Raw genomic sequence first — 11,960 nt, 5'->3', positions numbered from 1 at the left:
GGGGCTCTTTAGCCTGGAAAAGTGCAGGCTCAGGGGTGATCTGGTGGCCACCTATAAGTTTATCAGGGGTGTTCACCAGGATCTGTGGGAATGTTTGTTCACCAGAGTGTTCCAAGGTATTACAAGGTCAAACGGTTATAAACTCCTGCAAGACTGTTTTAAGCTGGACATAAGGAAGAACTTCTTTACTGTCTTAGTGCCCAAGGTCTGGAATAGCCTGCCATTGGAGGTGATTCAAGCACCTACTTTGAATGCCTTCAAGAGAAATCTGGATGTTTCTCTTGCTGGGATCCTGTGACCCTAGCTGACTTCCTGCCCCTGGGAACTCAATGATCTTCCGAGGTCCCTTTCAGCCCTGGTGTCTATGAAATATATGAAATCCTGGTGTCATGTCCAAGGCTTATTAAACTAGCCCACTTTTTTCCCACAGCTTTTTTATGGAAATTTATACTAAATTATTTGTTCACACATCTACATGGGCACATGTACATGAAACACTAAGTGCACAGTAGCCTAATACTACTGTGTAATAACATGTCATGCCAAAAGCCATGTTAATACAGTACTGTGAAATATAGTATTAGGTTACTGTGCAGTTATCATTATTAACAAGCCGTGTGCCGGCGCTACTGCACAGTAGTGCCAGTTACTGTGTGTTGACTTAGTACTTGGCTATACAAGTACTATCTTACTGTGCAGTAACTACAGCACATTAATGAACATGTAGATGTGTCTTATGGTTCCTAAGGAGTTTTGGTTGATAACATTTTTTTTTTCCCCCTTCCCCATTCTGTAGATTAGGCATGACGCACATTAACATCATGTTCATCGCAAATGCTACTCTGATACCTTTTCCTTGCACAGTCTTCTGCTTCCTGCTCTTGTAGCTGTGGTTGTGCTGCCTGTCCCCTCCCCAATCTGTCATATGCCACACAGGCTACTCAAGCTACTTTTTACCCTCTGTTGCAGGTTGTCCATCCGTGTTGTAAATCTGTGATGCTGTTTTTGTCCCAAGAACTAGACAAATGGTGTGGAGCCAGTCCACCGTCTGGATTGGTCCCCATGCCACCTCAGCTCAGCTAAGATCAGGCTCTGGAGGCCCACACTGCCCCCACCTAGCTTCTTCCTGCTGGGATTCAGCCCTATAGTGCCCTGTGCACCTGATCTAGTGCTCCGAGCCACAGCCCATGGGGAGCCCCATGGGCTAGGTCTGGTCTGTGATCCAGGGGTTGAGAGCACTCCTGCTGTAGATCATAGGGTGGGAAGGGACCTGAAAAGTTCTCTAGTTCAGTTTCTCCACAAATGCAGGGTATACCGCTTCTGTCCAATCCAAGATAAATGCTTATCCAGCCTCTTCTTATAAACCTCCCTGGAGGAGATTTCTGCTACTTCTGTTGTCCTCCTGCACTGACAGTAAGGGGTTCCCTCCCCCTTCCCGCTCTCCTCTGTCTGTGATATTTAGCTTAAATCTGCTTTGCTGCAGTTTAAACTCACTGCTTTGTCCTGCCCTCTGTGGCCAATGAGAACAGTTTTTGCTCCTCTTTATGGCAGCTTTTCAAATATTTGAAAATTGTCAGAATGTGACCTGGATATTTTTTTTCTAGATTTATCCTTTAACCTTTTGGCTGTAGTGCTGTTGGGTTCACTAAGATGTGACATCCATTTATGGTGATGGCTTCAGACTGGAAATGGCAGATCTCAGTGGCAGTGACCTTGGCCAGTCTCTTGACTCTTGTGCCTTAGCTTCACCGTCTATAAAACAGACTAGTAGGGCTTTTTCAACTTTTGCAAAGTGCTTTGTGTCCAAGGTATGAAAAAAATATTATGTAGTATCATGTATCAATTCCATTTGTTTTAATATTACTGTACAAAAAAAGCTTGGACAACTGTGTGGTGATTTATTTTAGTATGGTCTCTAGGAAAAATCAAGGTTATACAAAAGTTATACAAGGTTATACTAAACTGCCAGTTGAGGTTTTTTCGTTAACTGGGTACTCTGTTGTTCTGTTGTATGTCTTTTCAGCATAATCTCTTGCTATTTATGCAAATTCCCAATCTGTACATTAGGGCTAAATCTGATTTACTCCAGTACAGAACATATTAATTTTAAATTGCCATCCCAATATAGCTTGGCTTTGTCTAATCTTGTAAGGTTAATAGTTTGATCTAAATTGGCTGTATCAATGACCTGTGTCTGCAGTGCTTGAAGATATCAACCACATGAATGCTGCTGTTTCAGGAATTGATCTAGCCTCACATCTAACCTAGACAGCACAAGTGTTTGAGGTTAAATAGACTATAGCTGGGCTTGCCTTTGCAGAGAAATAATTCAGAATAATTATTCTGGTTTAGTTCCCCATGTAGATGTTTTTATTTCAGAAAAAAATTGCGGCTTTTCTCCATAAATCCATTAAGTCCTAAGCTTGTGTACACTTTTTCTGTGAGCATCGCTTTTTCTTCCAGACTCGTCCTCCTTTTCATGTCCTTGTTGTGACATGGTATCTAGCAGAATTCACAGATTCATTGGAATCCGACAAGGCAGCACTATTAGTGCTTTTGCTGTGGCCTTGAACTTGCGACATCTAGCATATCAGTTGTGTACCTTAACACCCACGCCACCCCAGCCCCTCTTCCCAAATGAAAGTGTAAATATGGATTGTTCAATCTAAAATACTTTTATTCTACATTAAATGTGCAACCAGTTTTTTTATTCTGGAGTCCATTCCCTGTGTTGATAGAACCTTAGAACTAACATTCGCTAGTTTTCAAACTTTCTAAATAATTCAGAGCATGTTTGTTTAACAAAAATTCTTTCTTGCCAGTCTGTATATGGCCTAAGTAAGCTCTTTTTGCCTGTGTGTGGCTGCATTAGCATGACTTCTTAACTTAAAAAAAAAAAAGTTAACTCCATTACCAGCCTTCCACTCAAGAAGCACTTAGTGATAACTAACCAAATGACTTGGTTTCATTCTGTTTTAGGGTTATAGTGATTTTTAGTTCACTCTAACCCATTGCAGGAGCATGCAGCTGTAGCAGTTGCTGCTCGGGCATGTGCATCCAGTACAGTAACTCCACTTTGACTGCTCAAGTGACTGAAAGTTTGTGTCTATTTACATCCTTAAATGTATATATCCCAAAGCAGTGGTTTTCAACCTTGTTAGATTCAAGGCATTCCTCGGAAGATGACAGTTCTTAGCTATAGAAAAATAATAGAGCATTCTTTTATTGCAAAGAAACTTGGAAAGGCAACATCAGGTCAGAACAGTTTTGACACTTGGTTCCTTTTTGAAATATGCGGGTTTATCTTGTCAGTCATGCATAGTTCTTCATCTCTGCTTTGGCTGTGTTTTCAAATGTAAACTCTAATAAAAATGGAGATGCTGGAGGGATCGAGCTTTGACTCAGAACGTTGCTTGTGGTTCTACAGTAGTGTAGTGTGTTGTCACCTACTGCACATGGACTGTCACTCTAGTCATAATCCAGTTCATTTAATCACAAATGCTGCAGAGGATACTGGTTGCTAGACTTCAGGGGCTTTTGGTCTAAATACTGACTGAAGTTGAAAGATGACCTGGTAAGGTTTTTTTTGAATAACTGGGCAGGTCTGCACACACTACTCTGCTGGTATGTGTTTAGAAGCCTTTAAGTCCCGCTCAGTTTTATTTCCTACAAGTCTGTAAACAATGAAGCTGATTTTCCCCCACTTCTGTTTCGTTGCCAACCTGTTTTGATTCTAGTGATGGCACTTAAGTGATCTCTCCATCCTGGGTCTTATCTTCACTATAGTCTTAATTCAGCAAATCGCCACAAAATCTACTAAATCTTATGGTAACCCCCAACTCAGTAGACTAGGAACAAATTGAAGTCAGCTAGTCAGTTGGACATCAGGTGCCCAGCACAATGTGCCATTGGCCAGGCTATAGATCAGGCTTGGACAAAATATGGCCCATGGACAAATGCGGCCTGCCAGTTAGTTTCATCCAGCCCATGGGCATCCACCAATGAACTGTACTCCACGAGGGTGGGAGGTATCCAGGTATACATCCCACCCCCAACATAACCCATTACATCTTGTTCCCACTCTCCTGGGCGGAAGGGCCCAGCCCAGCTACCAGCATCTTCTGGGCAGGGCAGGGCTGCTGCTGCTGCAGCTGGCCCCAGGGGGCCTGCTTGGCTTCCCCAGTTTCCCACTTGCTCTGGGCACCAGGTTGGGAAGTGGCAGAGGTGGGGGCAGCTGCAGCTGGGTGGGGCTGGGACTGGTAGTGGCACTGTGTTGGCTGGGTAGGGTATGGGTGTGAGGGAGGATGTGGGGAACCCCCACACGTTCCCCTCTCCCTCCACCATGGCACACAGCCCCTGCTGCTGGCTGGGGTGCTTGTGCCCTGTACGGGTGCTGGCACTCAGCAGTGTGCAGCTCCAGCCAACACTGGACATGGGGGTGAGGAACACAACCTGCCCAGCCTGCCCTTATCTAGCCCCACACTGGAGCTGGCTACCTTCCCCGGCTGCGCAGGTCCCGGGACTCCACTGGAAGTGGAAGGCAGCCGTGGCCTCTGCTTCCCTGTGGAGTCCTGGGATCTGCGCAGCTGGGGGCAGGGAAGGCAGCCAGCTCCAGTGCAGGAGCTGCATGCGCGTTGTGCAGAGCCCTTATGATAGAGGTGCTGGGCAGGCCGCGCTTCTTACCCCCACGTGCAGTGCTGGCTGAAGCCGCGCGCTGCCAGTACCTGCGTAGGGCAGTGGGGGCTGCACACCATGTGGGGGAGTGTGTGGGGATCTCCATACCCCCCACACACCCACACCCTACTTCCATAATGCCCCCACATATACCCCACAACATACTCTATGCCCCCCCATACATAGCCATACCCCCTCAGAAGCCCCTCTACACACGCACCTCCCCACTGCCCACCATGTATGCACCCCCACACCTCCCATACACAATATACAAGAGTAAGACTTTATTTTTGAGTTATGCATTCCCCTGTATATACAATACACAAACACAAATCATGACATGACAAATTTTTTTTTGTTATAAACTTAAAATGTTATAGTAGGTGTTTGACTTAGTGTATAATTTCTTTTTTCTGGTTCCAAGATGGCAATTCTCCTCTCCAAAAGGAGTATTTCCAGGGGGCAAGAGGAGGAACTTCCAGTGGCAAAGGTCGGGGGTTAGGGGTAGGACTTCTGGTCACAATATGGCAACCAGGGGATGGGGCAACTGTCAAGGGGTGGGGCTACCCATGCAGCCCTCGACAGCTCACCAAAGCTCATTAAGTAGCCCTCCTGCCGAAATAAGTGTCTGCCCTGCTGTAGAGGGACTGAAGGTTTTTAAAGTAACAAATGCAAGCAGAAAACAAAGAGAACTCTCTCTAAGCTTTCTCTGTGTATCATAAAGAAGTAGGAAAGGGTATGCTTGTATGCAGCTGCCCACTGCCCCCCTTCTCTTCCACCTGCCCTGTACTGGGGTGATCCCAATCTCTGGAAGACATGGGAGGCTTTCCCTGCAGATCTACTCTTGTCCTCTGGAGTTAAGGCAGGGGAAGGTGCACAGATATTCGTTCTCCTAGGAGTGATTTCTACCTGATCGTATTCGGGTCACTTTTCTTCCATAGTGGCCATTTTTGCTCCAAGTTGGAAAAGGTGGAGTGCTTGCACACTTGTGGATTCTGGAAGCTGTAATTCTTCCACTAGAAACTAAATGTCAGTACATGGGCTAAGTGAGCTCTTTATCTGTGTGTGGCTACAATGGTACAGTGGCATGCCTTGTTAACTTTTTTTTTTAAAATGTCTCCAGGTAGTAGCAGCTTTGCTTTCCCCTCTCTGGTCTTTGGTTAAGCTTGCATACTTGCTTCTAAATTTAACACCCCTCTCTCCCTGACAAAAACAAAAGAAAGCTGTGGATGACTTAAGAAATTCTGTGTACTTGATTCTTGTGGGGCACCTGAAGAGTGGGGATCAGGTTAAGTGTCCTTTTAGGGCTTGTCTGATGAGGTTTTTCAGCAAACATTTCTGCCGGGTATCCTGTTCTCTGATCTTACACAGTGTGAGGAATGGTATGCTCTGGCACAGTTCCTCAGAAAGCCCTGTGTTATCTCCTCCAAACTGGGAGTTGAGGCTTTGTCACTTGTGCTTTGTTAAATGTGTATCTTTTGAAGCTGAAGCCAATTTTTCAGAAACGGAGGGATAACAGCATGTTCATGCCCACCTTTGGGCAGATTGACAGGCTACCCAATGTATTGCATGCCCATACTGAATAATGCCAGAAGGAAGCCCTTTTTTGTAATTTAATATAATAGAAATATAGGCTGGTGCCCCAAGCACAACTTAATGGAACAGCTTTCCTTTTTTGACTGTGTGAAAGTGTCTTGTGAGAGAAAAGAGGTAGAAGTGCTGCTTTTGATGCATTTTCCATTTCTATCGCCCTCCTTGGATTTCCTTCTTGTAACTGCTTTGTTAGTGCACTAGTATAATTAATGTAGTTCATTTGTATGGGGATTGGGCTACATAGGCAAGGGTAGCAGGCAGGATACCAGAATGCAAGTTTAGTGCTCACTAACTACTCTGCAGTAACTTCCTGTGTGGATCTTCTCTGTGTATGCTAGAAGTGTCTGCATGGGGAGCTACTATGGGATAGCTTGTGCATTATAAATTTGAATTCTAGCTTAACTGCATGTTATCCTTGGCAAAGCCTAGAAGTTTAGCCTTCATCTGTTTAGCCAGAACTTGAGAGAATACATACTATAACAAAATAGTGTGTTGATGGGCCAATTATTCCAAAAAGAGAAGATAAATGATGCGACAATATTATGATGAATAGTCCCTGCATTTCCTGTAAATCCTTGGGCAAATCGGGGGAAGCCTGCAAAATTAACCATCTCTAAATATGGGGTTTTTATGTTGAACAAATGTTGCATTTACTTGTTACATCTCCTTTATTACACGTACATTATTTAAACTGGCTTTCAGGCATTCTCACTTGAGGTCTGAAGGTGTAAAGGAGGCTTAATTGTGGGCTAAGAACAAAAATTCCCTTTTGCTATTCAGAAGCCGAAAGCTTTTGGAGCTGCTACCAATGTTATCTCTAAACAACACTACTACCACTTCAAGCTGCATGCATCTGTCTTAATGTGCATTTAGCTAACCATCTGCAGAAGAGAAATGTTATTTTTGGAAATATATAATTTACAGGAAACAAATATTCCCACCTGCCTGTTACTGTGCAAATACATATGTTCCTGTGATAGCTTGGTTTGTGGAGGCTGCTGCTGTTGCTTCTCTTATTAGCCATGCTTTCTTTGTCATTTTTCCATTCTGTGGTATTTCTGATGCTTAGTTTAATTCAGCTGCTGCTGTTTAAAAACTGTAATAAATCACAGCCAAAAGAGTAGGAACCTGAGGTGTCAGCCATGCAGCAAGAGTTGTCTTGGCACCACCTATATCCCTTAAATGTAACAGCAAACATAGTCCTTTCTGTGTGTGGCTGTCCCTGCATCGTGACTGCAGAGTTCCTTCCATCATTATCATGGTTTAATTCAAAAGCATTAGCATGTGCACAAGAGAGCATTTATATAGTGTCAGTCTGTGTTCAGAAAAATCTGTTATGTGCTCTTTCTCCCCTTCTCCTTACACGCATTTAATTGGCTGTGCATTTCATTGGCTTGAATGTGGGGGAGGGTTGCTGTTTGAAACATGCTTCTAAGCAGCAGCAGAAAGGATAAGGAATGGCGATGTTGCAGTGGAACTACAATCTTTCATTCTGGAACTCCCTGCGGTCTGCGCAAGCTCACTCAGCAAACCTGTCTGAGAGATGCCGTGCATTTGATTTAGCTCTCATTGATTCATTGTGGTAATCTAATGCTGAATGGGAGACTTGCTGAGTCGATACATTTTAGGCTCTGCTTAAAATGCTTACATGGTTTTCGCGCAGCTGTCTACAGCTGTGGAAGTAAACTGGTGTATTCAAATGACACTTCGGGAAGAAGCTTCCTTTTGAGCCATCAATGTGTTTTGTGTTTTTTCTTCTGTTTTTTAATAGGCTGGTCCAGGGACCATCAACATGGCTTCAGGTGTTCAGGATTTTAACAGGACAGAGTCTGATAGACTGAATGAGATCAAAGGTCACCTGGAAATTGCCTTACTGGAAAAACACTTTCTACGTAAGTATGAAAAATGCTTTATGGAAAGGGAGTGTCTGAGGCTACTGAAATCAGACTTGATGTGTGCTGGTGGGGGGGGTGGGAATACCATGTGCATCTGTATGTATGCATATATACAGGGTGTGGTGCAGTCTTTGGAAAAGAGACGGGTTTAAAACCAGTTTTGGTATAATTTGACTTTTAAAATAAAAGAAGTACTGCATTTAAACACATCATGCAGTGTATGAAGATTGTGAAGTTCATGTATTTTAACATCTAAAGGAAGCCCTTTTTTATTTCCTTACCTGGTAATATAATTGTGAGAAGGGAGAAAAAAGAAAATACTGTCTGTCTGTTGTTCATCCCCATTCAAGTGATTAGATCAAAGCACTTGCACAGGAAATGCTCAATATGTTAAATGTCTTGTACATGCTTTTCCCCTTTTTAATTATACAGCTATTATTGCTAAATGGAGAAATCAGTGGTCTGTGCAATGTCTGCAAAGTAAATATAGAAATGGCAGAATTCCTATTTGTATGTAGAGGTTATCATATTGAGAAATGCGAAAGCTTCAGGATCCTGAAGTGGTACTTCTACATTTGTAACAGATTGGCTGGGTAGTTAAACTGATATGTTAGGACAAATGAATTGTTTACCTTTTCACTGTTGTCAATGTAACTAATGTTTAGATATGTTAGTATAAGGATGAATGGGCTCTGCATGCTGACCTGGTACATAACCACCCACTCATATTTTTATATTATTTTCTAGTCAGAGGACTTCCCTGAATTTATGCTGCAGTTTGAACTGTGGTTAGAGGTATAGGAAAATATCAAGTCTTGAATTAAACATTTCCAATGATTTAGAAGCTATCACAGCCCTTAAGTTATTAAAGTGGCTAATTAACGCTAACTGCCTTTACATTACAGAATTGCATAATTTGGCTGTTTGCTTCTGGTTTGGAGACTGTCTAGATCAACCATGTTCTAACTCAGTTTACTGTTTTTTTGCTTCTTATTTCTTCTGTTGTAAAGAGACAGGATTATGATTGATGAAATTCACAGCTATTGCTTTCTGGTTGATGGAGCATTGAGCTTGAGGATTATGTTAGGATTAGTGCTTTGGGGCAGGAGATGCAGGTGATGGAAATCCCTTTGTCCGCTCTCTGGTTGGACTGCCAAGTGAAGCCTTGCTGAAATAACGCTGATAAAATTTTGTCTTGACTGGGAATGAATCCAGCCTACTGTGGGTACAAATTGGGAGATAGATGCTGAGCTCCAGTGGTAGTGAATACATACAGTGAGTATTTTAATTCAGTTGCTGGCATGGTCAGTGGTGCTGTTTGGTGCTATTGTTCCAGCTCAGTTCTAGGATATTTTTGGATTAGTTTCCTAGCTTATTTCTGTTTCCTGCCCTCTTCCATGGATCTTCCTAGATAAACCAAGGCTAAATGTTTTTGTATATGTAGAAGCATCCCACAGTGAGTGCCCTGTGTGAGCATCCCATAGTGTTAGCTGTGTTTTTAGGTTTTCTTCATATGGTGATGCCTGCTGAATGGAACATGTTTAAAATATATAGTCTGTTTTGCCAAACTCATACTTCCAAGTTAGATTTCAAAGTGGAAGAGGACAGTTGAGTGATAATTTAGAGAAAGGGGAAGAAGAGGCATGTCATTCTGCTGGGTCTGCAAAATTTTATATATAAAATTATATATATGGAATATTTTCCAAATATTTTATATTTGGAAAATATAAATATGGAATATTTTACAAAGAGTTGCATCAGCATCTACATGCATAAATCTTGTCAGAACAAATGGAATTGAGTTGCTACTTCGATAGAATTGGAAAACTGGTGGATGAAGGGAGTATAATCTATGCTGCAGTATTTGGGTTTTACTAAAGGATTTGATGGTGTATCAGGCTGGAAAATTGCACTGATTTCAATAGGAAATCTGTCATGGGTGAAAAGACTCAAACAAAAGGCTTGGCAGTATATCCATTTGAGTGGGATTGTCTGGGGACTAGAGTACAGACTGGCAAGAGTCTAATATCTTTGTTTATGATCTTGAAGAAGTAGTAAACCACATGTTGAGACAGCCACATCTATTTTTTTTTTTTAATAGTTGTACAGTCTTGTGCAGGCTTGGTACTCTTTCTCTCTCCTGTTGCCTCCCAGCTCCTTTTCTTTTGATTTGCATGTTCAACACAGTGCAGTGAATCCTGGTTTTGACGCCTTTTGGCTCTACTGAAACAGGTATGAGGCTGGTTTCAGATGATGTCTCCAAGAGCTTCAGGTACAAAACTCACAACTAAAATGGGTGAAGGGGGAAGAGAAAGCCCAGGAAATAACCTGCTCTTGTCACCTACCTCAGTGAAGGTGCCACACAGGAGTGGAAAGCTGGTTCTGTCATGGCATTTCTGAAGCATAATCTCCCTCCAGATTGGGGCGTAGCGGGCTGGCGGAAGTACTTCTGGCTCCTGTGAGAAGTCTCTAGGCAGAGTCGAAGGCATGTTGGAGAGGCAAACACCGGAGTGGATCAGCAGGCAGTCAGAGATGGGGCAGCTGATCCGGCTGTGCTGCCCAGCGTTTGGAGGGGTGCTTCTTCCCAAGAGCAGCCTGTGTGGGAAGCTGTGACTAGCAGTGGTGGGTCTGGTGAGGAAAACTGTAAAGAAACCAGACCCAGATCAGAAGTGTCTAGGGAGGACATTGACATGGGGACGGGCCTGGGTTGTGGGCCACCGGCCTCACTGGGCTCTCCGTCTTTGTAAGACTGAAGGAAGGGCAGGAGTGGACTGTGCCCCAGGACTGCAAAACCCTCTGGAAGAGGGCCTAGGGATAGGAAGGGGTGGCAGTTGACCGAGAAGGGCCCCTTGATAACATGATGAGGAGCAGTAAAGGGCCCGAGGGCTGACTGAACCCCCTAGGTGGCTGGGACTAATGCTATAAATGGACTAAAGATAGCAAAGTCTCAACCAAGGGGCAACTGCCCCAAGGGGGTACCTTGGAGCATACAGCAGTGGCAGCTGGCATTCAGCTGTGGGGAACTGGCTCCCAGTAATACAAGATCAAGTCACGGCAAGTGAGAAGGAACAGCTACCAGGATACCTGGGTGACACTGCTAGTGAGTAGGCCATCAGCCAGGAGGGAATGTAGACATTGCAATATATATGGGCAATGGCTAGCAAGTGCCAAAAACTGCAGTGTTTCACATGAAGAGTATTGTGGTTTGTTTTTCTTATTTAAATCCTGAATTGGAGAAGTCTAAAAACCTATTGTTGAATGTTCAACCTTGGCTTGGGGTAAGAGTCTATCTGGGGTTGGGTGCGGAGTGCAACTAAAAAAACTTTCTGCCTCTTTGCTTTTCACTCATCTCTCAGGGTAACTTAAACAGCCCCGAGTGAATCCTCAATTGTGGGAACCTGTCCCTGACTGCCTGTGAGCAGCAGTGTTGCCCTAAATTCCTTCAGCAGTGACTGTGGAAGCCTTTACCCAGCTTGTCTCTTATGTAGGACATAGAAGATAGCCTGTAGGTGGCCTTGGTTCAGGGAGGTCTTCCCTGGCCAGAACTGGATTGTTCGGACCCCTTGTATAGCTAATGTTATATGGGATTGGTAATCTCTTATGCTATTCCATAACACAAATATATCTATTCTGTCTGATCAGCACTGCACGTCTTATGTTTTCAGTTAAAAGAATGAATGCTGGTCTGTTTCAAAAGCTTTCTATAGTTTTGGGTGTTTTGCAAACCACCCCCACTATGTAACAACCATTTGCTTTGATGGAAGATCTTCCATCTGTTCAAGATTTAAAAATTCCCTG

General features: G+C 43.5%; 1 protein-coding gene across 1 annotated transcript in view; it reads left to right on the top strand.

The window, feature by feature from the left end:
- Positions 1 to 11,960, top strand: part of GRAMD4 (GRAM domain containing 4) — a 77,909-nt gene that overhangs the window by 6,392 nt on the left and 59,557 nt on the right. Inside the window, exon 2 of the mRNA XM_019543504.1 lies at positions 8,039 to 8,159. Coding sequence (XP_019399049.1) covers positions 8,039 to 8,159 — 121 coding nt within the window. The remainder of the gene's footprint in view (positions 1 to 8,038; positions 8,160 to 11,960) is intronic.

Source organism: Crocodylus porosus, unplaced genomic scaffold, assembly GCF_001723895.1.
Source record: "Crocodylus porosus isolate Cpor-Errol unplaced genomic scaffold, CroPor_comp1, whole genome shotgun sequence".
Classification (NCBI taxonomy): Eukaryota; Metazoa; Chordata; order Crocodylia; family Crocodylidae; genus Crocodylus; species Crocodylus porosus.
This window is presented reverse-complemented; position numbering and strand designations above follow the sequence as displayed.